A 27767-nucleotide genomic window follows, 5' to 3' on the forward strand; every position below is an offset into this window, starting at 1 on the left:
TTAGGTAATGTCAAATTCAAATATAAATGGACTGGGGGTGGGGACACTAATTCACACAGAAAAATCCCTGTGGGCTGCAAATTTACTTCTTTCCAAAATGTAATGTTAACTATGTTTTTCTGTATTTTTCCTTATTTTTTGGAAACATTCCCCAATGATATTTAATCTGCTTCCGATACACCTAGGGCTGCATGTATCCTACAGGCTTGGTGTTTGACAACTCAGGTCTAAAATATGCCCCACATTTCAGGAGACAGATTTCAAACTGTTCAGAAAAAAAAGATAGGTAGGAACTTGACATTTGAGAGGGCAAATCATCCAGCTGGTGGTGAGATGATCTCAAGAATGAAATATTAATGACAAAAGCAAAATCTAGTAGAGGAACAAAGACAGGGTTACCTCAACAGAGAAATAGCTGATATATATTTAAAAGTAATGTACATGATTTTTGAGATTGCCTGCAAAGAAAGAATGACATATTCCTGGAAGCACATGATATCAGGAATTCAGCATCAATCAAATGGGAATAACAGATGTGAAGAGCCTTGCAAATATTAAAGTCCTATAAGAAAGACAGCTAATAATATGCTAAAGCCTATATGAAACAGAGATGCTGAATGAGATGCACAAATAAAAGGGACCACATTTTTGATGCTGAAATCAAGAAAGCAAATGCAATATGTGGAGTGCATGGGGATCAATGACAATGGTCAATTGAGAGAAGGCAGAACTATTCAGTAATTTTGGTTGGTTGTTGTTTTTTTCTACGGAAGTGGATGATTCTTAGTATGATCCCCTGTTTAGGGAATCTGAGGCTGAGCTCCCTTATTGTCTGCCATCCATCCTACTCAATCAGTCAAGTCAGCAACTCTCTAAAATAAACTGCTTAGAGCATATCTGTGCAAATAATTACTTAATTAGCAGGTGTTTTCACTCTCTACGTGACAGAATATTTTTCTCTTTTCTGAAGCACTCTTGATGGTAGGTGGGAAGGCGCAGAATGAAAATGGAGTGAGGTTGATGCACTACTCAGTCTTCTTATCCCTCAGTTTTTCTAAGTCTCAGAAATGAAGGGAGTAAATGAAGTGAGCTCCATTACTTGCATAATTTGCTGAGCATCACAGATGATGGAAGACAGCTAAAATGCTTCAAATCTGTAGTCGCCTATAAATTATATTTTCCCATGGTTAATGGAAAATTAAAGTTACACAGAACCTTATTGAATTGCCATTCTCTACACATTCAAATTTAGCACAAAAGGAATCTTTTTTGGAGTTATAGCCAAAGGAGCTCATTTGCTGAAATAATGTAAAGAATCTCGGCCCACTGGATCCTTAAATAGATCATTACTCTACTCTAGTGGATTTAAGAAAAGTTCCACAGGTTTTATATTGGCCCGTATAGTTATAGTTCTAAATTACATTTAGATACCTTGGCCTTTTTAATATTCAATTAAATTACTTTATTGAGAGAAAAGCTCTTCAATAAAATATATGGTGAAACCAAAGGTAGCAAGGGGATATAAGGGGAAATATTAATTCAATTCAAGGAAAGAGCAACTTTATTATCTGAATGTTTGAACTGCATTTTCTTTATGACTATTGGAAAAGATATTAGCTCTTGGTTCTTGCCATATCTTATTTTATATATCCCTTTGTGCACTATTTTAGCTTCCAAAGTGTCTAGCTGAAGTAATCAGGGAACAGTATTTATCTCAGATTTTTATAAAGAAATTGAACTATTTAAAATCCTAATGGTACATTTTCATTTCTACTCACGTAAGGAACTGCAAATGCCATTCCCTCATTCTCTTGTTTGGATTTGAATGTTAAAATGAATGTGGTTTTTGTTTTAATGTCTTCCTGACCTCCCTCAAAAATTGGAAGAGAAGAACCATATAATATTAACTTTCTAAGGAGTGGTTATAATAACTTATTGAATGTTATAGTTTTTCCAGAAAAAATTACAATCTTAACTTTGAATATTGCCTCTTTACTTTGAAAGGATTTGTGGCTATAGTTTCCTCTGATATTTTGACTTCTTTTTCTATCTGAATTAAAACAAATGTAGCCCAAAATAATTGATATAAAGAAATTTGCAATTATAGATAAAGGAAAACATGTCTATACATACCTCCAATAGCTATAAACTCAGAATTAATGGAGCTTTTAGTGTTTGGGAGGATAGCTGTTACTATTAATCACACATCATAAACTGCTAAAAGAATAATGGTATAAAAGCATAACTCTAGAAATGGAAAGCACTTTATGGGACATGGGTTCAAGCTCCTCATTTTAAAGATGAAAAAATTGGGGCCCGAGCAATTTAATGTCTTCAACTCAAAACCTTTGTCTCTATGATCCTTGCATCTTCCTGACGCAAAAGGGTTTAGGTAGTGGAAAAAGAGACAGATTATTGTTTTCCCATTTGCAGATCTTTTATATTGTCTGTTTCTTTTATGGCACCACTGACTTTACAGGAAATGAAGGATACAAGGAGCAAAAAAATGAAAAGGGAATGTTTGGAATGGTTTTCACCCCACTAAAAAGCAGTGGAATGAATTCAAAATTCTTTTAAAGAAGACCTAGAATGATAGTTCCTTGTTTCATTCTACCCTAACTACATCCTAGAAAGAATCAGGGGGAAGGCAGGGGAATCAATGCACTACTGAGGCATGAATCAATAATATCAATAGCACACTTTTTAAATATATAGTAAAGCCCTGGCCTTATACTATACAGACATTATACAGGATCCAAGCTATAATCCATGCAAAAATAAGATTTTCACAAATCAATGTGAATAATCTAATTACAGACAGTAGGTTTCGAAGTCATTGAAGATTAGAGTCAGTAAGTACTAGGGAAAGACTTTGTGGTAGATATCAAATAAGTTATATCAAAAGATCACAGATTTAGAGCTGAAAGCAACATCAGAGTACATTTAGTTTAATTTTTTTCTTTTAAAACTAAGACAATTGAGGGCCATTGAGATGAAATAATTTGCCTAACAGGTAACCAGAAGAGCCAAAATTTGCAATCTCATGTTACTTCCATTGTACTATGACTACCTTTTAAGAAACCCACTTCTAGAGCTTCCATAATCCTTGATGCATGGGATTACAAGGAGTTAAGCATAGAATGAGGATGACGAAGGATGACATTCATCCATGATTTTTTAGTATCCAAAACAGCATTTGGGACAGTTAGGTGATACAGTGGATAGAGTAACAGGCCTGGAGCCAAGAAGACTTGAGTTGAAATTGAGCCTCAGACCCTTACTAGCTGGGTTACCCTGGGCAAATCACTTTACCCTGCTTGCCTCAGTTTCCTCATCTGTAAACTAAGCTGGAGAAAGAAATGGCAAACCACTTCAATATCTTTGCTAAGAAAGCCCCAATAGGGTCATGAAGAGTTAGTTGGATACAACTGAAAATGACTGAACAAAAACCTACATTTGCTCACTTATTTACAGCACTTAGTCCATACTCAGTATTTGAGCTCATTTTTCTATATTAAAAAGCTTATTATCTATTTTAGCCCTCTTCTCCAAGGTATCTACATGGTTTTCATCTTACTTCAGTTTTTATTATGATAATGTGAAATAATATCTATCATATCAATAGTAGAATACTAATAACTGGCATTTCAGAGCAGCTAGGTAGTGAACTGGATTGTAGCTTGGAGGTAAGCCTAGAATTAGGAAAATTTATTTTTCTGAGTTCAAATCTGTCCTCAGACACTTACTAGCTTTTGATCTTAGTCAAGTCACTGAAACTTGTCTGCTTCAGTTCTTCATTAATAAAATAAGCTGGAAAAGGAAAGGGCAAACCAGTGCCATATCTTTATCAAGAAAAATGGAATGACAGAGTTAGATATGATTAAAACAAACCCATAAAAATTAATTAGCATTTATATGGCACTTCTTATGGAGCAGACACTATACTAAATGCTTCATAATATTATTTCATTTTGTCCTCACCATAACCTTTTTCATTGAGTTCACTGGTAAATTATTCCTTACTTTCCTAATTTGCTCATGTATCACTCTTTATGTCTAAATTATGCATCCATTTTTACCTTATCATATGATGCAGATCTACCCCTAGTCTTATCCATATTATGTTCTAGTTTTGCCAGCAATTTTTGTCAAGTAGTGATTTCCTATCCTAAAAACTGGAGTCTTTGGATTTATCAAACAGTAGATTGCTATAATCATTTATTTCTGTGCTTTGCATACTTAATTTATTCCACTAATCAATAACTGTATTTCTTAGCCAGTATCCAATAGTTTTGATGGTTGTCATTTTATAATATAGTTTTAGATTTGGTTTGTCTAGGACATATTCATTTGCATTTTTCATTAATTCCTTTGATATTCTAAACCTTTTGTTCTTTTATATCAGTTTTGTTATTATTTTTAGCTCTATAGAATAACTTTTTGGTACTTTGATTGGGACATCACTAAATAAGTAAATTATATAAGTAAATTAATCATAATTATTATATCACTTCAGCCTACTCTTGAGGAATTGATATTTTTCCAATTACTTAAAATAAAATTTATTTGTGGGAAAAAGTGTTTTGTAATTGTGTTCATAAAGTTTCTAGATTTGTCTTGGTAGGTGGATGCCCAAACTTTCATATTTTCTATAGTTATTTTAAATGGAATTTCTCTTTCTATTGCTTGATGCTGAGCTTTCTTGGTGAAATGTAGAAATGCTGATGATTTATGTGAGTTTATTTCATATCTGAAACTTTGCTAATGTTATTTCAAGAAGATTTTTACTTGATTTACAGGGATTCTCTAAATGCACCATCATGTAATCTGCAGAGAGCGCTGGATTTATCTCCTCATTGCTTATTCTAATTCTTTCAATTTCTTTTTTGTCTTATTTCTATGACTAATATCTGTGGTACTGTGTTGAATAATGGTAGTGATAGTGGGCATTCTTGTTTTACTCTTGATTTGGGAAAGGCTTCTAGCTTACCCTCATTACAGATAATATTTGCTAATGGTTTTAGATAAATATTATCTATCCTTTTAAGAAAATACTATTCTTATCCTTTCTGATATTTTTAACAATTTTATCAAAACCTTTCTTTCTGCATCAACTTAAATAGTCATATGATTTCTGATAGTTTTATCGATTCTACTTATAGGAAGTTTTTTCTTTAGTGAATTTTTGTGTCTCCTTTTCCATTTGGCTGATTCTGTTTTTTAAGACATTATTATGCTCACTTTAAAAAAAATTTTTTTACCGTTTGGCATAGTCAGGTTTTTAAGGTGTTATTTTCTTCATTACATGTATATGTTTGTGTTTCTGTTTCCTTTACCAACCTATTGACTCATTTTTCATTATTTTCTTGTATCACTCTCATTTCGCTATTTTTTTCCTCTACCTCTTATTTGATTTTCACAATCCTTTTTGAGTTTTTCCATAGGCCAAGACCAATTCCTAGTCTTCTTAAAGGCTTTGGATCTATAAGCTTTATCTCTATTACCTTTGATTGCATGTTTTGATCTTCCTTATCACTATAGTAGCTTTGTATGATCAGTTTTTTAAAATGTTTTTTGCTCATTTTCCCAAACTATTTCTGTACTTTTAAATCTTTTTAAAAGTAGAGCTCTGCTTCCAGTGTGGAGAATGCATCGTCCCAAGTTTCAGGAGTTTTGTGTAGCTGTTTTTCAAAGAAACTTTTGGGGACCTATAAGTTTTTAGTTTTCCCAAGGTGGCGTTATCTAAAGAAAAGTGTGCTTACTACTTTCTCAGCCTATACTCTGATCTGTGAGCCACAACAAGCACTCTTTTCTGCCCTTGAACTATGAGGATGGTCCCTAATTCACTGCCGCTACAAATTCTGCTGTACTAGTACTCTTCTGCACCCTGGTACTGCCACCAAGTTGCTGTGGATTCAGTTATTATCTCTATTCATCCCTTTATCTTTCACCTATTAAGTATTCACCAGACACCTTAATTTTTCTTCTAGTTCTAACTAAAATCCCTTTTCTACATCTCCTTTAATTACGATGCTTTCCCACAATCTCAAATTTGTTGGAGATCATCTCCAATAATAATCTCATTATTTGATCAAATCCAATTTATTCTGTATAGAGAATATTCATACACATTTGGTGGTATATTCTCTCCTTTGTTAGGAGAAAGCCCAAACTGATTTTTGCTTTTCTCCATATGCCCTGCACTTAGCATAGTGTCTAGCATATAGCAGGTACTTAAAGTCTGTTGCCTGACTCTTTTTTTTGGAGTACATGTTGTTTTCTTTGCATATACCTTGTATTGGATTAACAATATGTTCTGTATTTTAGCACAAGTATAGCTACTATGTTCCATGTGTTAAAATGATTGAACTCTTTTATAGGATTAGAATTATTTTTTAAATAAAAAAAGAGTTTATGTCAAGGATGAGAATGTTTTAACAACTTAAGTCCTTGTTGTTCTGGTCAAGTGCTTTGATTTATTTTCTCTGTTAAATGAAATTTAAATTTTGTATTATTTCTGAAGCACAATTTGGAAATCCAACTTGGAACCAACATTTGTGTAAAGCACCTACAATAACTGAATTTGATACAATGAGTTGAATGAGAATAAAAATTTGAAGGGCATATAAAATAGATCTGGTGTAGCCTGGGTGGTATACTTTGTATTGGAGGCTATTTGGTGTCAGAGTTTGAACCAGACTTTGATTAGGGGCTCAAACTCATTTACTGAACTTTCTTGAAGGTCATGGGTATGTGTTCCCCAAGTTGAATGTAAGCACCTTGAGGGGTAAAATCTGTTAAATGTGGTAGGTAGCATAGTGGTTGGCACAAAGTAATTCCTTGATTGATAATTATTGAATTGTTGGATTGGATAAGACAGTTTTATTGAGAGATTTCAAAAGTCACTCCCGTTTCAAATATTTTATTTTGAAGCAGATTTATAAAATGGCAGGACTACATAGCTGAAAGGGTCTTCATCATAAGAAGGTTCAGTCCTTGTGCTTTGCCAAACAGTATCTTTGGCAACTTCTTGATTTTGTTTCAGATGAAATATTTTTATAGTTAGAATATATATTTTAAAGGCCAAATCAACTCAAATCACTCTTGAATATCTCACATAAAATCTCTCCAAAGCATGTAATGTAAAGGAGCAATCATCATCTCACATCATTTTTACCACCTGCCTTGCAGATGTGTTATAAAAATGCATAGCAAAAAAAAATTTAAAACAATACTTTCATATATATACTCAGGTATATGCATATGTATATATATGTATATATATATATATGCAGGTCTATCCAAAAGTGCTGATTGAAACCCACTGATAACAGCTCACCAAAGAAAACTCTTGCTAATATCTTCTTGTAAATTCTCTTTTTGTAAAGTCTCCATAACCTATTGAAGACTCTCCTCTAGATACTTTGATTTTTTATGATTAAAAATCAAGCAAAATTTTTCTCTAATTCTAAAATGATTCAATTTCACTTTGGTAGAATTCTTTGCAATAGCACTCAACCAAATGTTTCCCCCTGAAAATATTTGCTCACACTTATATGAACTGATGTTAAGTTAAATGAGCAGAACCAGAAGATCATTATACACTGCAACAACAAGATTATATGATGATCAGTTCTGATGGATGTGGCTCTTCTCAACAATGAATTATCTAGGCCAGTTCCAGTGATTTTGTGATGAAGAGAGGATTGTGGGAACTGAGTGTGGATCACAACATGACATTTTCTCTCTTTTTGTTATTTACTTGCATTTTGTTTTCTTTCTTGTTTTTTTTCCATTTTTATTTGATTTTTCTTGCGCAGCAAGATAATTGTTTAAAAATGTATGTATATATTGGATTTAACACATTTTTACTATATTTAACATATATTGGCCTACTTGCCATCTAGGAGAGTAGGGGAAAGAGAGGGAAAAATTAGAACACAAGGCTTTTCCAGGGTTAATGTTGAAGAATTACTTTCAAAACATATGTTTTGAAAATTAAAATAAAAAAGAAAATACTTGCTCACAAAAATATTAATAATAAGCATTGGCTATTTGACTGACTTTTGGCTTTTAGATGAAGAAAAATAAAATTCTGCAAAAAAATGGCCTCTGATGTAGGCCTCTTACTGAATCCTTAATTTTAAGGGAGTTGGGTAACAATTACTCAGCTTATATGATATGATTTGTAGATGTTTTATATGAAATGTTCAGAATGATTTAAATTTTTAAAATTTGGGTCATTTAACAAATTTTAGCTACTAAAGTGCTTTGGACAAGCATGGGTAGAAATACCCAGATATACTATATGGAAAGCCCAGAGATATAAATCTAACTACCAACTCCAAGACAGAAAGGGATGCTCCATAAATCGCCTTCTTTGCCTGGTTATATGACTGAACTTGTGTTTCCTCTAGATTCCTAAGTTATGGTGTTTTGATAGCTTGCTCTCCTTTAATTTGCCAAAAACTACAGTCATGCCTTTTCACACCAGAGCAAAAAAATTTTTCCAGGAAAAATGACATCTATGTTTACACAGAGAACTCAATGCTCTAACAATCTTGGAGAAAAGAAAAGATTAATTGCATTTTATTTGTTGGGTCAAAGGTCATATAAATAATTTCTTCATATAAGATTTTATTGGCCACATTGACCAATTTGTTTTCACCTACCATTTCTGGGTCTTTTTATAGAATAGAGCTATAGAATTATTTTTTTTCCCTCTGAAAAAAATAAAGATATTATAGTGTTCTTAAAAAGGTTAGTTCTCTATCATGAAGCTCTAAATAATTTATTTGTGCCTCTTCATAGGATTATAGGATTTAAGGATGGGATGGATTTTAAGTAATCATCTAGTACCTTATCCACATTTCAGGTGAAGAAACCAAAACTCAGAGAGATTATCTTTCCTAAGACTTTTATCTATAGAGCTCTAAGAAAATATGTAGTATATTTGTCACTATAAATACCATGTCTGTCTATGTGCATACACAGGTAGTATGGAGACACTAATGTACAGAATATATGTGTAAAATATGTGAATATATGCATATATATGACTATATACAATATGTAAATATAATTATGTTGAACAAATTAATACAATATAATTAATTGATAATAATATAACTAAATATAAAATAAAATATTATATGAATATATTAAATAAATATATTATGTATATTCTGTAAATTATAGTAAATAACCAAATAAAAATTTCAATCCATTTTGATATGTGAACTTGTCTAGGTTTCAAATCTATATAAAAAATTGGTCTGGACCTATGATTTCATTGGTATGGAAAACTCTCATGGGGGAAACTCCTTCTTCCAGTGCAGATTGGCAACTGTTCTGCAAATTTTAATCCAGGAGATATGCCTAGAGCATGCGTAAGTGAAGTGACTTGCCTACTCCCCCACAGCCAGTATGTATTAGAGGTAGCTTCAGCTCAGTTATTTTAACTTTGAGGCTGGCTCTCCAACTATGAATCCATGATACTTCTCTCTAAAATTTGAAATCCAGTTCCGTATCACCCTATCTCTATGATATCTCCCCCTGGATGTTCCATTGGCATTGTAGCCTAACATTTTCAACATGGAATTCATTATCTTTTTCATTAAAATAACATTCCTCCTGTCACACAACAATCATTTGGTTAAATGGACCTGTTAAGATCCTACTATATGCCAAGTGAGGGAAGATACAAAGACCAAAAAAACCTGTTCCTAACCTCAACAAGCTGATATTCTATTGGGAGAAACAATATATGCACAGATGAATAAATAAATTAAAGAATATATGAGGATCAAGAAAGTTCTCATTTGGTTCTATGTCCCTATAGCATCACAAGCATAAATAATGAGAAGGGGAGAGAATTCAAAGCAATCACAAATAATAAGAATATTTTACTTTTATATCTCCATAACTAATAATACTAAAATGTAATGATATTGCCATTATTATTAGTAACTATGAAGTTAACAAGGAAACTTATGGAATTGTAAGTTGTAGAGAGGATTAAGAAGATAAAATAGAAATTCTAGAGATTCATTATGAAGTTTTAGCTAGGAAACTCTTTTATTATCTTTCAATAGTGTATTATAGGCCTTCAGTAAACATCATATGTAATGGTGATAAACTAGAACCTTTCCCTGTTAGATCAGGAGTGAAACAAGGTTGCCCACTATCACCATTACTATTCAATATAGTACTAGAAACTCTAGCCTTGGCAATAAGAGCCGAGAAAGAGATCCAAGGAATTAGAGTAGGAAATGAAGAAATCAAATTGTCACTTTTCGCAGATGACATGATGGTATACTTAGAGAACCCCAAAGACTCTGCTAAAAAGCTATTAGAAATAATTCAGAATTTTAGCAAAGTCGCAGGATACAAAATAAATCCACATAAATCCTCAGGATTTTTATACATTACCAACACAATCCAACAGCAAGAGATACAAAGAGAAATTCCATTCAAAATAACAGTCGATAGTATCAAATATTTGGGAATATATCTACCAAAGGAGAGTCAGGAATTATATGAGCAAAATTACAAAACACTTGCCACAAAAATAAAGTCAGATTTAAATAATTGGAAAGACATTCAATGTTCTTGGATAGGCCGAGCGAATATAATAAAGATGACAATACTCCCCAAACTAATCTATTTATTTAGTGCTATACCAATCAGACTCCCAAGAAACTATTTTAATGACCTAGAAAAAATAACAACAAAATTCATATGGAAGAATAAAAGGTCGAGAATTGCAAGGGAACTAATGAAAAAAAAGTCAGAGGAAGGTGGTCTAAGTGTACCTGATTTAAAGCTATATTATAAAGCAACAGTCACCAAAACCATTTGGTATTGGCTAAGAAATAGACTAGTTGATCAGTGGCATAGGTTAGGTTCACAGGACAAGATAGTGAATAAAAATAGCAATCTAATCTTTGACAAACCCAAAGATCCCAAATTTTGGGATAAGAATTCATTATTTGACAAAAACTGCTGGGAAAACTGGAAATTAGTATGGCAGAAACTAGGCATGAACCCACATTTAACACCACATACTAAGATTAGATCAAAATGGGTCCAAGATTTAGGCATAAAGAACGAAATCATAAATAAATTGGAGGAACATGGGATGGTTTACCTCTCAGACTTGTGGAGGAGGAAGGAGTTTGTGTCCAAGGGAGAACTAGAGACCATTATTGATCACAAAATAGAACATTTTGATTACACCAAATTAAAAAGTTTCTGCACAAACAAAACTAATGCAAACAAGATTAGAAGGGAAGTAACAAATTGGGAAAAAATTTTTACAGTTAAAGGTTCTGATAAAGGCCTCATCTCCAAAATATACAGAGAATTGACTTTAATCTATAAGAAATCAAGCCATTCTCCAATTGATAAATGGTCAAAGGATATGAACAGACAATTTTCAGATGATGAAATTAAAACTATTTCCACTCATATGAAAGAGTGTTCCAAATCACTATTGATCAGAGAAATGCAAATTAAGACAACTCTGAGGTATCATTACACACCTGTCAGATTGGCTAAGATGACAGGAACAAATAACGATGAATGTTGGAGGGGCTGTGGGAAAACTGGGACACTGATGCATTGTTGGTGGAGTTGTGAAAGAATCCAACCATTCTGGAGAGCAATCTGGAATTATGCCCAAAAAGTTATCAAAATGTGCATACCCTTTGACCCAGCCGTACTACTACTGGGCTTATACCCCAAGGAACTACTAGAGAAGGGAAAGGGTCCTGTATGTGCCAAAATGTTTGTGGCAGCCCTTTTCATAGTGGCTAGAAGCTGGAAGATGAATGGATGTCCATCAATTGGAGAATGGTTGGGTAAACTATGGTATATGAATGTTATGGAATATTATTGTTCTATAAGAAATGACCAACAGGAGAAATATAGAGAGGCTTGGAGAGACTTACATCAACTGATGCTGAGTGAAACGAGCAGAACCAGAAGATCATTATACACTTCAACAATGATACTGTACGAGGATGTATGCTGATGGAAATGGATTTCTTCAACATAGAGAAGAGCTAATCCAATTCCAATTGATTAATGATGGAAAGAACCAGCTACATCCAGAAAAGGAACAATGGGAAATGAATGTAAACTGTTATTTTTACCTTCTGAATCCAATTCTTCCTGTGCAACAAAAAAATTCAGTTCTACACACATATATTGTATCTAAATTATACTGTAATATATTTAACATATATAAGACTGCTTGCCATCTGGGGAGGGGTTTGGGGGAGGAAGGGAAAAAAATCTGAATAGAAGTAAGTGCAAGGGATAATGTTGTAAAAAATTACCCATGCATATGTACTGTCAAAAAATGTTATAATTATAAAATAAAATAAAAATAAATAAATAAAAAAAAAAAAAAAAAAAAAACTTCAAAATATTAAAAAAAAAAAAATTACAAAGTTGCAATTATCAAAAAATAAAAACCAAAAGCATGAAAAAAAAAAAAATAGTGTATTATAGGACCATGGTTGGATGAGAGGAATACCACAGAATGTGATTTTTAAATCATTTGAAATTCAGAGATTTTTTTTTTCTATATCTTAGGATCGTAGATTTAGCGCTAGAAGGACATACTGGTAATTGAGTCCAATTTTTATAGATGAGGAAACTGAGGCACACAGTGGATGTCACTTGCTTGAGATTACACAACTAAAAAGTAACTGAGGCATTATTCAAACCCAAGACTTTCTCACTATAAGTACAAGCAAAGCTCAATTTACTCTACTGTGTTGCCTCTTGACTATATTTTTGGAATTGATTATTTGTGGGGAAATTACTCCAATTTGAAATTAAACTTATGCACAAAAGGATTAATATATTAAAATCTTTTAAATATATTAAAGTTCATATTTATCATATTATTTGGGCTCTTTGGATATATGTTTCTAACCCCATACTCTAAGTGTTTAAGTAAAACCTCTTTATGAAATCCTTAGTTTCCTTCAAGATTCAGCCTTGGTGCCACTTGTGAGAAGCATTTCTTGATATCTCTCTCCCTCTCTCTCCCCTCCCCACCCCCCCCCTCCGCCTCCTAAATTGTTAGTGTTTTCTCCTTCTTCAAATTGTTTTATATTTACTCCCCTTTATATACACTGTATTTCTTTCCAGGAAGGAATAGAAACAATGTTCTTGAGGATTTGCTTTATTATTTTTTTTGCATCCCAGCAGCAAGTACATATAGTAGGTGCTTTAGAAGTTTGTTAAGCTGGAAAAATAATTTTAATTCAAATAACTGAAAACGTCATTTGTGTGGAATAACTATAATGTTATTGGACTAGAAGACAGAATATTTCTTTTTTGCCGGGCTGTATCAATCAATTTTAGTTTTTTATTTATTGATTTTTTACCAATATTTTTAACCTTATGATCTACTATTATCATGAACATGTGTATTGTATTTGCAGATACAAATTGAAGTAAAGACCTGAAGCAATTATTCAACTCACATAATTAACAAAAATGACTCTGCCTCGACTATCTGGCTCATTCAAAGTGATTCCCCCCCCTCTAAAAATTATCAAGATAATTTAAATTTTTAGTTTAAATTTTTATTTTACAAATTAATTGGTCACATTCTATCATGCATTTCTTCATGTCACTGTAAGTTTTCCTGAGGGGAAATTTCTAGGGCAAAATTCTCCCTCTTTTCCTCTCTCTCTCTCTCTCTCTCCCTCTCTCCCTCTCTCCCTCTTTTTCTCCTTTTTTTTTTTTTTTTTTGGCTGAGGCATTTGGGGTTAAGTGACTTGCCCAGGGTCACACAGCTAAGAAGTGTTAAGTGTCTGAGACCAAATTTGAACTCAGGTCCTCCTGATTTCAGGGTTGGTGCTCTATCCACTGCACCACCTAGCTGCCCCTAGGATAAAATTCTCAAAAATGATTAAGAGTTAATAGGCAAATTAGATTAAGTTCACACGTTGCCTTTATCTGTATTATTTTCTCTGGTTTCTTACAAAACAATAGGAATGAGCAAGACCATTATTTCGGGGACAAATAAAACAATATAGATTAGAAATTTATGTAAAACATACATATAGATTGCAAAGTGGTATATTTGGAGAAAAGTTAGAGAATTCCATTCCTTGAAGTTTCTGAATAATAAACTCCTTTTAGTTTGGGTTCAAGAGAATAGAAGTTTAGAGACTTTTGGACATCTCTTTCATCTTGATCTTTCCTCTATGTACAAATGACATCTAGACACTGAGGTTTTATTTGCATCAGAGGCTATACTCCATCATTCAACAACCTTTATTAAATGTCTACTCTGCACCAGGTGTTGACCATGCAAAAACAAAGCAAAATGCATCCTGCCTTTAAAGGACTTTATATTCTATGGGAGTTGGAGACCATGTACATAATAAATAAGTCAATACCAAATATGTAAAAAAAATTGCAGATAGTGATATTGAATCTGCTTATTTAGAATCTCCCAAAGAGAAAAAAAATGTCAGGGAAAAAAAAAAGGAAAGAGGAAATAGTAGGGACAGAATAAGGACCTCCAGGCCTCTCTTGTTCAAGCCTCAATATACATATTCCCAATAATTCTCTTTGATGAGTATAGATTTTCACCCACCACTGGGTTACTGTATCAGTTTCATTGGCATTTCATTTACCTTCCTACAGGTCTGTGCAAAGGAATCATTAGAGATGAAGTCATTGTAAGGGAGTTTCATAGGATACATAAATGGCTTTTTAACATGTTCTTCTAGAATGCTTTGACCAGATGTGTTTCCAGCAGAGTGAAACTTCCTTATTTTCACAGTGCCTGCCGGTGAGGAAGATTCCATGCAAAGCCAGCGCGCCTTCAGGATCCTTTTTTGCCCGAGACAACACAGCCAATTTCTTATCCTGGTGCCGAGACGTAGGGGTGGATGAAACATGCCTCTTTGAATCAGAAGGTTTGGGTATGTATCTTATTCTGAATCTGAAGTGATTCGTACAATGTGCACAATCTGATGAGCCTTTAATGAATGGGCAGAAAAAGCAAACAAAAACAAAAATCTCAACTGGTTAATGAATATCATCTTTCTTTTCTTTCTCTTTTCCTCATTTTTTTCTCAGGAGGCAGTGTGGTCAAATGACTAGAACCCTAGGTTTACAATCATGCAACTTGGATTTGATTCTGGACTCCACTGTTTGCTAGTGTTATAATTTTGAGCTAATCACTTTAATCTCTCTAGACTATGTTTTCTCATCTCAAAAATGTGGGATGGATGTCTTAAGTTTATTTTAAAAAACATGTATTTAAAAACTAAAGAATCTAAGTCAAGAGAGGGTAAATCAGATGAGAGCTAAAACACCTTTCTGTTTTATACCTATAATTCTAGGGCAGGAGTTACTGACCTTTTTTGTGCCATTGACCCATTTGGCAGTCTGGTGAAACCTGTGTTCCCTATTTAAGAATAATGTTTTTAAATGCATAAAATAAAATACAGAGGATCTCAAAGGAAAATTCAAAATATAGTTAAGAAAATTAAAAAAAAAGAAACACAGAATGACATGTCCCAAGTTAAGAATATTTGATCTATTGATTCATTGGCCATTTCACAAGTTATTAACTATCATAATCACCTCTTTGAGTATGTTAGATTATTAGAATTCTGAACTTTTACAGGTGGCTAAATATCACAGTTCCCAGTTATTATTATGTACCTTGGGGGAAAAAGACTAGAAAATGGAATGGGAGCACAAGGCTTTTCTTCTGAAAAAAAATATAGCTGTTAATAAGGCAAGGAAGAATTGAGAGGATATATGAACTTGGGACAAAATTGTACTATTAGTCTTTATGAGCAATTTACCTGTGTTGAACATTCCAATGTTCCAATTGAGAATACTGGTTGATTCTTTCCAGCTGTAAAAACTGCGGATACCTTCCTTCTAGCCTATGTAATTATCAAAGTCAAATAGAGATATATTTGAACAAAAAATAGAGCAGACAATTCATGCTTTACTGAGAAAAAATCTTTCTTCTCTTTGGGTGAATTATGTTTGAGGCAATTGGACTAGCCTCTTAAAATCTCTTAGTGAGAGAAAGTTCAATTCAATCCAATTCAACAAGCATTTATTGGGCACCTACTAAACATTGTGTCTAAAATGAAAGCAAGTTCTGACCTCAAGGAACTTATAATTACATCTTTTAATACCAATTTTTTCTTGGATCAAACATTCAGTCTTGCAAATTCATTATCATCAGATAGGTCATGAATAGTGGACTGAAATTAATTGGGGAAAGAGAAGAAACTAAAGAGAGCATACTTTCATTTGAGTTGGATTTCAGACAGTCTTAAAAATAAAACCCCAATAAAAATAATGCATAAATAAGTATCACCCTTCTTCAATTCAGCTCAAGTAAGAATGGAAGCAAAGCTAAAAATCCATGGCAGAATATCCTTTAAGATATGTCCTTGCATGATTACAATACATGACAGTGAAGGACCAACACCTGTCAAGTTCAGGAAAATAATACAAGGTCATGGATTCAGAATTGGAAAGTGTTAAAAAAAAGAGATCGTTTGTTAATCCAACACCTTCAATTGGCAGTTGAGGAAACCATGAAGAAAAATAAGGGTCATCTAGATGACAAATATAAAATCTAAGACTCAAGTCAAAACTCTTCTCACTAGGAAATTGTCTGCACTTTCCTCTCCGTAATCTGGATTTGGAATTTTGCTTGTATAGAGAGTGCTTAATGAGGAAACTCCATGCTCTACTTTAGGCAAAACTAGTATCAAAGGCTTGAAAATATATTAAATATTTATATTAGCAATTAAGTAGGCCATAAGACAAAAGGATTTATTTTGAATATTTTCTATATGATGACATAATATCTACATTTTGATAAATATATCTGCTCAATTCCTATTCTAACGTTCCACAGTGAGATGGAAGTCATTCAGAATTCTCACCTGCTCCAGTGCAAGAATAGAATGTGAGACTCTAGGTGGTGCAATGGATAGAATCTTGGTTTGCAGTCAGGAGTTTTCATTTGCTGTCTGATGCTTATTAACTCTATGACCCTGACTAAATAATTGAATTTATGTTTGTCTCACTTTCTTCAATAATAAAATGGGGATAATAACAGGACTGAGCTCCCAGGGTTATTGTGAGGAACAAGTAAAATAATCATAAACAAAGGACTTGACACATTGACTGGCATTATGTAAATTATAACATTATATAAATGTTAGATATTATTATTATTAATCATATGCACTTACTGAACAAGAAAACTTCAGTCCAGATATCTTTAAAGTTATTTGTGTTATAGACCACTTTTTTGGTGTGTCTATGACTCCTTCATAGAATAATGTTTATATTTATTTATTTAGCAAGGGTATAGGGGTTAAGTGATTCATTTAGGGTCAGCCAGCTAGTAAGCATTAAGAATCTGAGGCTGACTTTGAAAATAAGGTGCTCCTCACTTCAAGACTAATGCTCTATCCACTGTGCCATCTAGCTGTCCCAGGAATAATGGTTTTAGAAGTGTAAAATAAAATACATTAATTACAAAGCAAAGACAATACATTGAAATAAATATGAATTTTTTTCTCATCCATGTTTAAGAATGCTGAGGTATGTGGATTCAAGGTTAAGAGGTACATGGTCTTAGACTGTAGACCTAGGATGAGCTTTACATCATATTGTCTGAAGGCCATCCTAACTAAATTCAGGAAGATTTATTGCCAAGTTAGTTCCAGAGGAATGGATATTTCAGCTATAGCAACTCTCCAAGAAAATCTATTAATTGAAAGAAGGGTTACAATTATTATTTTTATTTTTTTATTATTTTATTTTTACAGTTGCATATAAACATATAAAATAGGTGTACAAATCAAATGCTTAGTGCTAATAAATCATAATTTTGAGACCTCCATATTCAGTTATATGACATTGTGACCCACAGTTTAAGAAGCTTTGCTTTTATAGCGATGAAATAATAGATATGCGTACTTCCCTAATTATTTATATGAAAAGAATTAGAATTAGAAGAAAAGATAGGAACAGATCTAAGTTTCAGGTTTTTTTTTTCAGTAATTTCCCAGTTTAACTATAATCTTTCACTTTTGAATATATATAGTGCCTATTTATTTATTTTGTCATTGCATTGGTAATGGGAAAATTAATTTGACTCAGTAGAGAAAGGGCTGACTTTGAGCCTTAAAGAATCATCTGAATTCAGAACTTGGTCACCTGATTATCTGATCAAGTCTCTATTTTTGGGACCTTCAGGTGATTCTTTAAGGCTCAAATAGAAGAGTCATTCAATCAAATGAAGGGATTTCCCCATTAGTAATTAAAAAAAATTCAATTAGAAACTTTTCTTGCTCTAAACAGGTTAGACTTCTTAACCTAATATTTCATTTTTGTTCGGTTGTTTTAGTCATGCCCAAGTCTTTGTGATCCTATTTGGGGTTTTCCTGCCATAGATAGTAGAATGGTTTACCATTTCCTTCTCCAGTTCATTTTACAAGGAAGCTGAGGCAAAAAGGGTGAAGTGATTTTCCCAGTTAGTAAATATCCAAGACCATATTTGATCTCAGGTCTTCCTGACTTCAGGCTGGATATTCTGTGTACTGTGTCTCTTAATATACTTGTATTTTTAAAAACACCCATTTACATGTATTTTTGAATTTCCTTTGCAGAATTTTATTTTATATATTTAATATCTTACAGGTTTCACCATAGGGGTCAATGTGCACCTGCTCTCTTTCTCTCTCTCACACACACATACACACATACACACACACACACACATGCAAAGAAAGCTTGAAATAGGTAATAAGATGATGTGGTTACTGTCTTTAGGGAGAAAGGAAAACCTGACCATTCTTAGAGTGTTGAATTTAGGATTATGTCAAGAGGGGAAACAGCTGTGCCCTTGGATTGTAATAGTAACTCCACCTCCCAGGACGTTTTAAATCAGTTCTAATTTCCCAGTGGACTTTCTCTTGCTTGACTTCTGGGTGAGGAGAGATGAATCTCTTGCTCACACCCTGGGTCACCTTTATTCGAGAATCCATTGGAGAACAACAAGACAACAAGAACTCTGTGTCCTGTTCTTGAAGTGTCTTCACATCACTTTCAAAGGGAATTTAGGACAAGATCCTTGTTTCCACCTCCTGTCCCCTCCCTCACCCCTTATACTTTTCATTTCAGTAGAAAATGAGATGAAGAACATCCTTTGTTTGCTGGTGATGTGAAGAACAAATAAAATGAAAAGATGTTCCGATGAAGGAAAAATCTGCTGGAGTGAATGATAAAGCAGCACACTGTGCTGAAGGCTTATCAAGGGGCCTCTGTTTCAAGCTGCTCAAAAGGTCCTTGCCAGCTTGAAAAAAAAATCCTTATCTGTGCAGCAACTGATATGCCATCCTCCTGTTCCAATTCTCCTTGTACAACTTTTTGGGAGAGAATCTGGATTCACAAAATCTCAATCAGCTTTCTTTAGACCCTGCCTAATGACAATCTCACTTTAGGAGAGGGTATGATAAGAAAAGGAGCTTGGGAGCAATCATCATCATCATAATTATTGTTGTTATCCTTTTGTCTCTCCCAGCAGTCTCTAAGCATGTACAGCAACATTTTTCTTTTGCTTCTTGTCTGCTTCACCCCTGTCTTGATTGTTGGTGAGATATAATTCTTCTCAGCCCATATAAAACCATCACACAAAGTCAGCTTTTCCGCTTATCTCCTTATGCCATTCTTCTGAGACAACTTTTTTTCCTTGAGTGAAATGTCAGCTAAATGCTGGCTATAATATCTGGGAAGGATAACAGAAAATATCAATGTTTTAGAAATGGGCTGAACCAGCAACATTTTTAAAAACAGAAAATAGCTTTGAAATGAAATAGTAGGGAAGAAAAAAATCATGTTATGCTACTTAGAATACTGGGTTGGGGTCAAGAGACAGATTTGAATCCCACTTATGGTTATGTCTCAATATTTTTATGTTTTGTTCCTAAATCAAACCTATATTTTTGATTTTACAGCTTCCAACCATTGTTGTTAATACTTCCAAGGATAGTAAAGTTTAGGAATTAAATTGTCCCTCTTGCTCTCTTCTCATCCATCTTTTAATATTCAAATATTAATTGAGCACCTCATATGTGTACCAGGAGCTGCACTAAACATTGCAGAAAGGGATAAGGACTGATTCCTTTAGTGAGAAAACTCTCCCTTTAATGCAGATGAGCACCTTCTCTGTAACTTATTGTCTTGGAGGATTATAAAATGATGGAGAAATTAAATTACTTGTTTTAGAATATATAGATGGTGATTATTGTCTGTCATTCTTGAAGAGGACCATGATATTAGGGAAGTGATGCCATGACATGAAAGTAAGTTAGATTTAAATGAGGGAGGGCTGTTCCCATGGGCAAGATGTAGATCAGGATGTCTGGAGCTGGCCCTCCATGCAGTAGGAGGCCTTGTCCTTTTTTTTTTTTTTTTTCTCCTGAGGCTGGGGTTAAGTGACTTGCCCAGGGTCACACAGCTAGGAAGTGTTAAGTGTCTGAGACTAGATTTGAACTCGGGTCCTCCTGAATTCAAGGCTGGTACTTTATCCACTGCGCCACCTAGCTGCCCCCTTGTCCTTCTTAAGTTAATATTTTTAATAGGCAACACCCATTCAGTGATTAAGGCTAAAAAATGAGACAGAGAATGATCTCTTTAGTCATTCTATCTCTCTCTGTACATATATATATATATATATATATATATGTGTGTGTGTGTGTGTGTGTGTGTGTGTGTGTATGTATATATGTATTCCTACACATACACACATGTATATAATATATATGTATATAAACATATATATATATATATATAAACATATATATATATATATAATCACATTATATGGTATTCATGTGTATATATCTTTATTTATATCAGTCTGGGAAGGGAAGACCCTTAGGGTTTCTGGCCAAAACAGAAACAAATGCTATTCGTATTCACTCTGAGTCAATCAGGGTCTAAACAAATTCCAAATCTATTTTAATTTTAATTTTTATCTTTAATTGTATTTTATTTTTTCAAATACATACAAAGATAAGTTTTAATATTCACTTCTGCAAAACTTTGTGTTCCAAATTGTTCTCTCTCTCCCTCCTCCCTAAGACAACAAGCATTATGATACAGCTTAAACATGCAATTCTTTGTCATGCTGCATAAGAAAAATCAGATCAGAAGGGGAAAAAAGAGAAAGAAAAAGAAAGAAACTAACAACAACAACAAAAAAGGTTCAAATGCTATGCTTTATTTCACATTCAGTCTCTATAGTTCTCTCTCTGGATTTGGTTTGCACTTTCCATCACAAGTCTATTGGAATTGTCTCAAATCACCTCATTATTCAAAAGAATCAAGTCCATCAGAATTGATCATCATATAATCTCGTTTCTGTGTACAGCGTTCTCTTGGTTCTACTCATTTCATTTAGCATTCGTTCACGTAAGTCTTTCCAGGCATTTCTAAAATCAGTCTGCTCATCATTACTTATAAAACAATAATATTCCATTACATTCATATACCATAACATATTCAGCCATTCCTCAGCTGATAGATATCTGCTCAATTTCTGGTTCCTTGTTGGGACCTTTATTTTAATCAATCATTTAGTAAGGGAAGTCAATATAGTTCTTCCTGATTTTGAATCTTCCTGATTTTCTCTCTCTAGAGAAAAACAAAAATAAAATAGTCCTACTCTCAAGACATGAATTCTATTGGGAGGAAACAAAATGTATCCAGATCAGTGAATACAAAGTATATCAAGTGAAAAGGCACAAATCGCTTTTGAATTAAAGGTTTAAGATTTTACAAAAAAAATAATGTATTGATACATCTTTGGATGAAGCAGCTTTTCAGGTGGCAGACCCTGCTTCAGAATTGAAGTGTAAAATATTAGTTTTATCCCTAAATGCATCTCACCTTGTTTCTAATGTAAAAGGTAAGTAAACTAGGAGTCCTGTTTAAATCCATGGCCTTTTTCACTATGAACGATTGGGAACATTATTAAATCCTTTTATTTTTGCATTTGTGATCATTGATTTCAAAAGCATTTTTAAGGAGCATCAAGGGAAAAGTATATATATTCTATGTAATATTACATATATGTTCTATTACTGTGTAAATGTCTATAAAACAGAACAGATAAAGGACTTGCTCACGGTAATGTGGGTAGTAAGCTTTAGTGGCAGAATTTGAACTCAGGCTTTCCTGAATCTACCTCTAGCACAAAACCTTATGGATTAATTTTTAGGATTGTCTTTTAAATATCTACATTTTACTTTAATCTAAGTATGACATGGCTCCAAAATAGTATTTCTACCAACATTATTTTAAATAAATTGCTTTTTAAACCAAAAAGAAAAAAAAGAAAACTTATGTAATGATGGATAGTTTTCTTTGGGAACGAGGCTTGGATTTAAATATTTCTACTTTTACTAACTGTCTGCATGCCTTGAAAAAGTCATGTCAAATCAATTCAATATGCATTTATTGAGTGTCTGCTGTATTCCAGCTAATATGTTAGCAATGAATCTTAATTTCTTAATCTCTAAAATGAGGGAATTAGACTAAATGACCTCTTGGGTCTTTTCCATCTCTTTGTTAATGATCCCAACACCATGTCAAAGATTCTATAGGTTATTTAACATGTTTATATTGATCATGAAAGAACTGACCATCTTCAATGTCATAGGTACATCCTTGTGACATTAGGGCTGTAAAATAATGGTCTTATCAATAAAAATTGAACAGTCAGATAATTGTAGAGTATCAGAATGAAAAGTCTCACATGTATCCATTAAGAATCCCCTTTAGAATACAGAAGAGGATTGGTCACATAGTATTTGCTTGAAGACTAATGAAGAGGAATCCATTTTTTCCTCAGACATAGCCCTTATTCTACCTTTGGATAGTTCCACATATTAATAAGTTTTACCTTATACCAAGCGAACATTCCAGCCAACTATTTTTCCTTGTTCTCCCATTTGTGACTAAACAGAATAAGCCAAATATCTCTTTCTATGACCACCCTTCAAATGCTATCACTCTTGAGTTTTCTCTTTTCTGGCTAATCAGATAAAGAATCAGTGTAAAGTAACTGGCATAATAAATGTTTTAGAAATCTTTTGCAAAGTAATTCCGACTAATCTTGTCCTAGATTTTACTCCGTGTGCCTTCTGTGTTTTAAATTGACACCCCAAAATATGTTGTATAAAAATGTATCACTAACTATAGTGTAAATTACATGTTATAAAACTGATGCTTACAACATGGTTATTTGAAATATGTTTAAACAATTAATTCCATTTTTAGATGAATACCATATTTTAACTAGGAATTTTGTTACTTGTAATTGACTTTTGCACCTTAAATTTTTTCATGGTTGTGAAGCTAATCAGCCTTTAACATGTTTTCTAGAGGTTCTATTGGGTTGCCTCTAATTTTTATTGACAATGGGGAGCTGAGAGATGTTCTAAAGAGGGGAAAGCATGCTCTAGTAACACATTTGTTTGGGGTAAACACTTGGCTTGTACTAACCATGTCAACATCACGCTGTTATTGAATGATTATAGGACTTGGAGCCAGGGAATCTTCTCCATGCGCTTCTCTGAAAAAAAGAATCTGCTCAACAAGAAAAAGGGTTTGCTCTTTGCTGTGCTAGCATGCTCCTGTGTGTGGTTTCTTTTGAAACATCTCTTTTTTTGTGCTGGGTGTATTCGTCTTGTTGTGCTTGTGATTTTGCTCTGTGAGCCTGGCTTCTGATGTAGCATATTGACGATGATCTCTGATCGCCATAATTCTCTGGTTCAACTTTGATTATTGTTATGGAATTATTGTTATGGAACATGCTGACTGAAATGCTCCCCACTTGCAGTCCTGACTCTGCTCTTGCTGTCAAGAAACCCAAGGGTTTTGAATGTTGATTTTCAAAGTGCATTTTCAACTATATGTCTCAGCGCTGTGTGTTACATCAGAAGAAGGTTCTCTGCTTGTTTACTAGTGTTTGGCTAGACCAGCCTTGTCTGGGGGTGTTGTTTGTTATGCTGAGAGCCATAGAGCCATTTTTTGGGGTGGGGGATGTTCCCTATTTTTTCTTACAACTAAGGAAAAACAGTAGCAATAACTGTATGGTCAGTACTTGATTATCTATCCACATATTTTATATTCATGAGTGATCCAGAAAAATGTTGACATCAGTTTTGTAGTTAATGCTTACCTTATTTATGTACTATTTTATCAACATCAAGTTATACATATCATCTATTTGAGGGGAGAGAACATTTTAAACTCTACTCACTGGGCTCATATAAAATTTTTTAAACTAATATACAAAGAAGGTAGGTGATATATTTGTTTGTGTCAAATTGGTTTATTCCTAGCCTAAAGTATGTTTTTTTTCCCCTGAGGCAATTGGGGTTAAATGACTTGCCCAGGGTCACACAGCTAGGAAGTGTTAAGTGTCTGAGACCAGATTTGAACTCAGGTCTTCTTGACTTCATGGCTGATACTCTATCCACTGAGCCACCTCACTGCCCCAGTGTGTTTCAAAAAAATTTTGAGAAGGGGTTAAGGAAAATAGATATATTTCTTCTTCTTCTGGAATTAGGATTAGAAATCTACAGCTAGCAGGGGCCTTATTGTGCCCATGCCTCACTGAAGTGTCAAGGGATTAAGTGACTGCCAAGGCAAAATAATCAGTGTGCAGTGCAAGACTTCAAATTCAGCCCTCCTTCTATTATGTCATGATCCAATCATCATTTGTTTTCAAGTGATTGCAATCAAGATTTCAAGATTTTGTTTTCAAGACTTTTCCAATCATATGCCTTCTTATTTGGGGAAACTTAACATAGATTCTTCAAAAACCATCCCAAGGGCCAAAAAAAAAATTATAATTGGACACCATCTCTTAGCATAAACAATTGAGACCTCTATTCTTTTACTGATGAAAATAGGGGTTGAATATTTCTTGTTAATGTGATATTTATCTCACTTGAAATATTCTTGTGATTCTGTGGACTGTAATCTTGCTTGTTGTGACCACATGTTTTTAATATCAATAAAATCTGTCTTGAATGATAACAGATGATCATTCAAATATTTCCTTTCAAGATGGAAGACAAAGCCAAGAATTCAGATTTTGTCAATACTAGCCAATTTCTTTAAAATATGTGTGTGTGTGTGTGTGTGTGTGTGTGTGTGTGCATGTCCACAAAAATGAGTTTACAAGTGATAGAATTGAAGGAATCCTCACTTTGCTTATCAGGCAGTTGAGCTAGCTTCCCCCCTTTCTCACACACACACACACACACAGACACACACACACACACACACACACACACACACAATTTTTCTTCTTCCTTTTTTTGCTTTAACAAGATTCTTCTCCTCTGAGTCACTGTTCTAAGCCCTTCTGCTCTCACCACCTGAAGCTCTTTTGTGTGTCTCTTGGAGGAATAAAGGAGAATGGCTTTGATGTATTTCAATACCTTTCTGGGAACTGATAGACTCACATGTGCCTTTATAGCCTGGAAGTAGAGAAGTACACTCATGAAACATCTTTTTCCAAGAAGAGATGATTTTTTGTGTATGTATGTTGCCAGCCAAATATAAAGAGGTTTTCTTGCTTCACCATTATTATGACAATATCTTACGCTTGAATATTGTGCTTTAGAATCTTCAAAGTATTTTCAGATATTTGTCATATTTGAATCTCAGAAAATCTTCTTAAAATAGGCAGGCTAATTTATTCCTTTTTTCTATCATTTTTACCTTTATTTCTTTGGGCAAGCCCCTTAACCTCTTCCAACCTCAGTTTCCTTTTCTATAAAATGAGGTCTGGATAATATGATTTTGAAAATTCTACCAACTCTCAATTTAAATCATATTATATCATTGTTGTAGTTATCCTTTTGCCATTCAATTGTTTCAGCCACAGTTGATTCTTCATTACCCAGGGTCATACAGTTAGTAAGTGTTTGAGGCTGCATTTGAATTCACAACTTCCTGGCTCCAAGCTTGAATCCCTGTTCATCTTACCACTTACCTGCCCTTCCATCCCTTTTCAGATAAGATAAATGAATTCAAAATAGTTAAAAGACCCATTTAAGGTTAAATTGTTAGTGATAGTGACAAATCAGAATTAGAATCTAAGATTTGTGATTATCTAATCCAGGGCCCTTTCCACTGCACTATTTTGTTATGGTTTAGAAGAGCACATGTCTAAAACAGGGAGACTCAATTTAAAATGAATAGCTCTATTCAAGATTAAGACAACTTTAGCTTATTAAATGTTTTCCTCTTAATTTCCTCCTTAAATGAGAAATTAAAAAAAAATCCAAGCTCTCCATGAGGAGTTACCATTAATATTGTAGTATAAAAAGTATGTGGATAATAGAATTTTTATGAAGGCAACTCAATAACTTTCATAACCTTGTCCATCTGTTAAACTGTAATGTAGCTAGTTGAACCATACCTCCATTGCACAGTGTAGTGTGTCCCTGTGTGCAGTAGGACATAGAAACTTTATCCATTACTTAGGCATTATTATATTTCTAAAGCAGGCAAAATTCCATTTGACATTTGATGCTTATAAAATTTTGACAGAATGCAGGGCATGGAGTTGGGCCTCCTATAATGGAGTTTGAATGGTAGGTTGGGGTTCTATTTCCCTGAGGAAATAATTACAGCTTTCTTTTAAATGGTTTGATCATTAAAAAAAAAGTTTTCCAAAGGCAATGATCATTTTTGCAAAACTGACTGTTAAAATTAAAATCCACTAAGAGGGCAGAAAAGAGAAGCTAAAAAAAAAATCCACTTAGTTATATGGATGGCTGGATGGAGGGGCAGAAAGACAAAGAGATGGATAGGTGGATGGGCAGGTGAATGGATACCTGAATCAAGTAAAAGGTTCAAGTCTAGCTTCTGATACATCCTAGCTATATTGACTCTTGTTAAGTCAAATTACTTTTCATTGTCTCAAAAACTCTCTAAGTTGTGGAACAGTTACTGATTTGTTTTAGTAGATGAACTCATTTGGGAATTTTCTGCAAAATTAAATAATACATGTGAGCCAAATATATATATATAAAAGCAATATTTATAAAGAGAGAAGCTTACATAATGACTGAAGTGCTAGGTTCAGTCAGGAAGGTTTGGGTTAGAGGGTTGTGTTTTTTTTTTTTTTTTTTATTCTTATGGGTTATGTGACCCTGAGCAAGACCTTTCAGTTTTTAATATTCCAGGCAATAACCTAAGAATATTAATTGCAGAACAGGAACCACCTTACATTGGGGAAGAGAATGTCCTCATTGGAAATCTCCTACACTAATGAAATCACAGGTTTGATCTCATAAATGTAAATATATTACATATGATGCAATCATACCTTTCAAGTTTTATATTTTATGGAATTTTTATATACTATTGAGAATATGAACCAATAAATGAATTTAAAATGAACGGCAAATGTTATGGCAGGCCAAGGTTTTCAATTTTCTTCTTACCATTTTAACACCTTCTTTTATCCCTTTCCCTCCTGCAAAAAATAAAAAAAGAATTAGAAAATGTTTCATTTTTAACCATCTCAATATAGACTTAAGTACTAAGGAGACTTGTCAGCTACTCTAACTAGCAATGAACAGACTATTTTGAAAATATAAGCATATAAATGATTTAGTTCTCAAGGATAAAATGAAATTAGTGGCAGGATA

At 33.5% G+C, this 27767-nt stretch overlaps 1 protein-coding gene across 5 annotated transcripts in view; it reads left to right on the forward strand.

The window, feature by feature from the left end:
- The window catches only part of GAS2 (growth arrest specific 2), a 146624-nt gene that overhangs the window by 48924 nt on the left and 69933 nt on the right, over positions 1–27767 (forward strand). For all 5 annotated transcript variants that reach the window (XM_074275674.1, XM_074275673.1, XM_074275675.1 and 2 more), the window contains exon 4: positions 14816–14957. In XM_074275674.1, coding sequence (XP_074131775.1) covers positions 14816–14957 — 142 coding nt within the window. The remainder of the gene's footprint in view (positions 1–14815; positions 14958–27767) is intronic.

Source organism: Sminthopsis crassicaudata, chromosome 6, assembly GCF_048593235.1.
Source record: "Sminthopsis crassicaudata isolate SCR6 chromosome 6, ASM4859323v1, whole genome shotgun sequence".
In the NCBI taxonomy this organism is placed as follows: domain Eukaryota; kingdom Metazoa; phylum Chordata; class Mammalia; order Dasyuromorphia; family Dasyuridae; genus Sminthopsis; species Sminthopsis crassicaudata.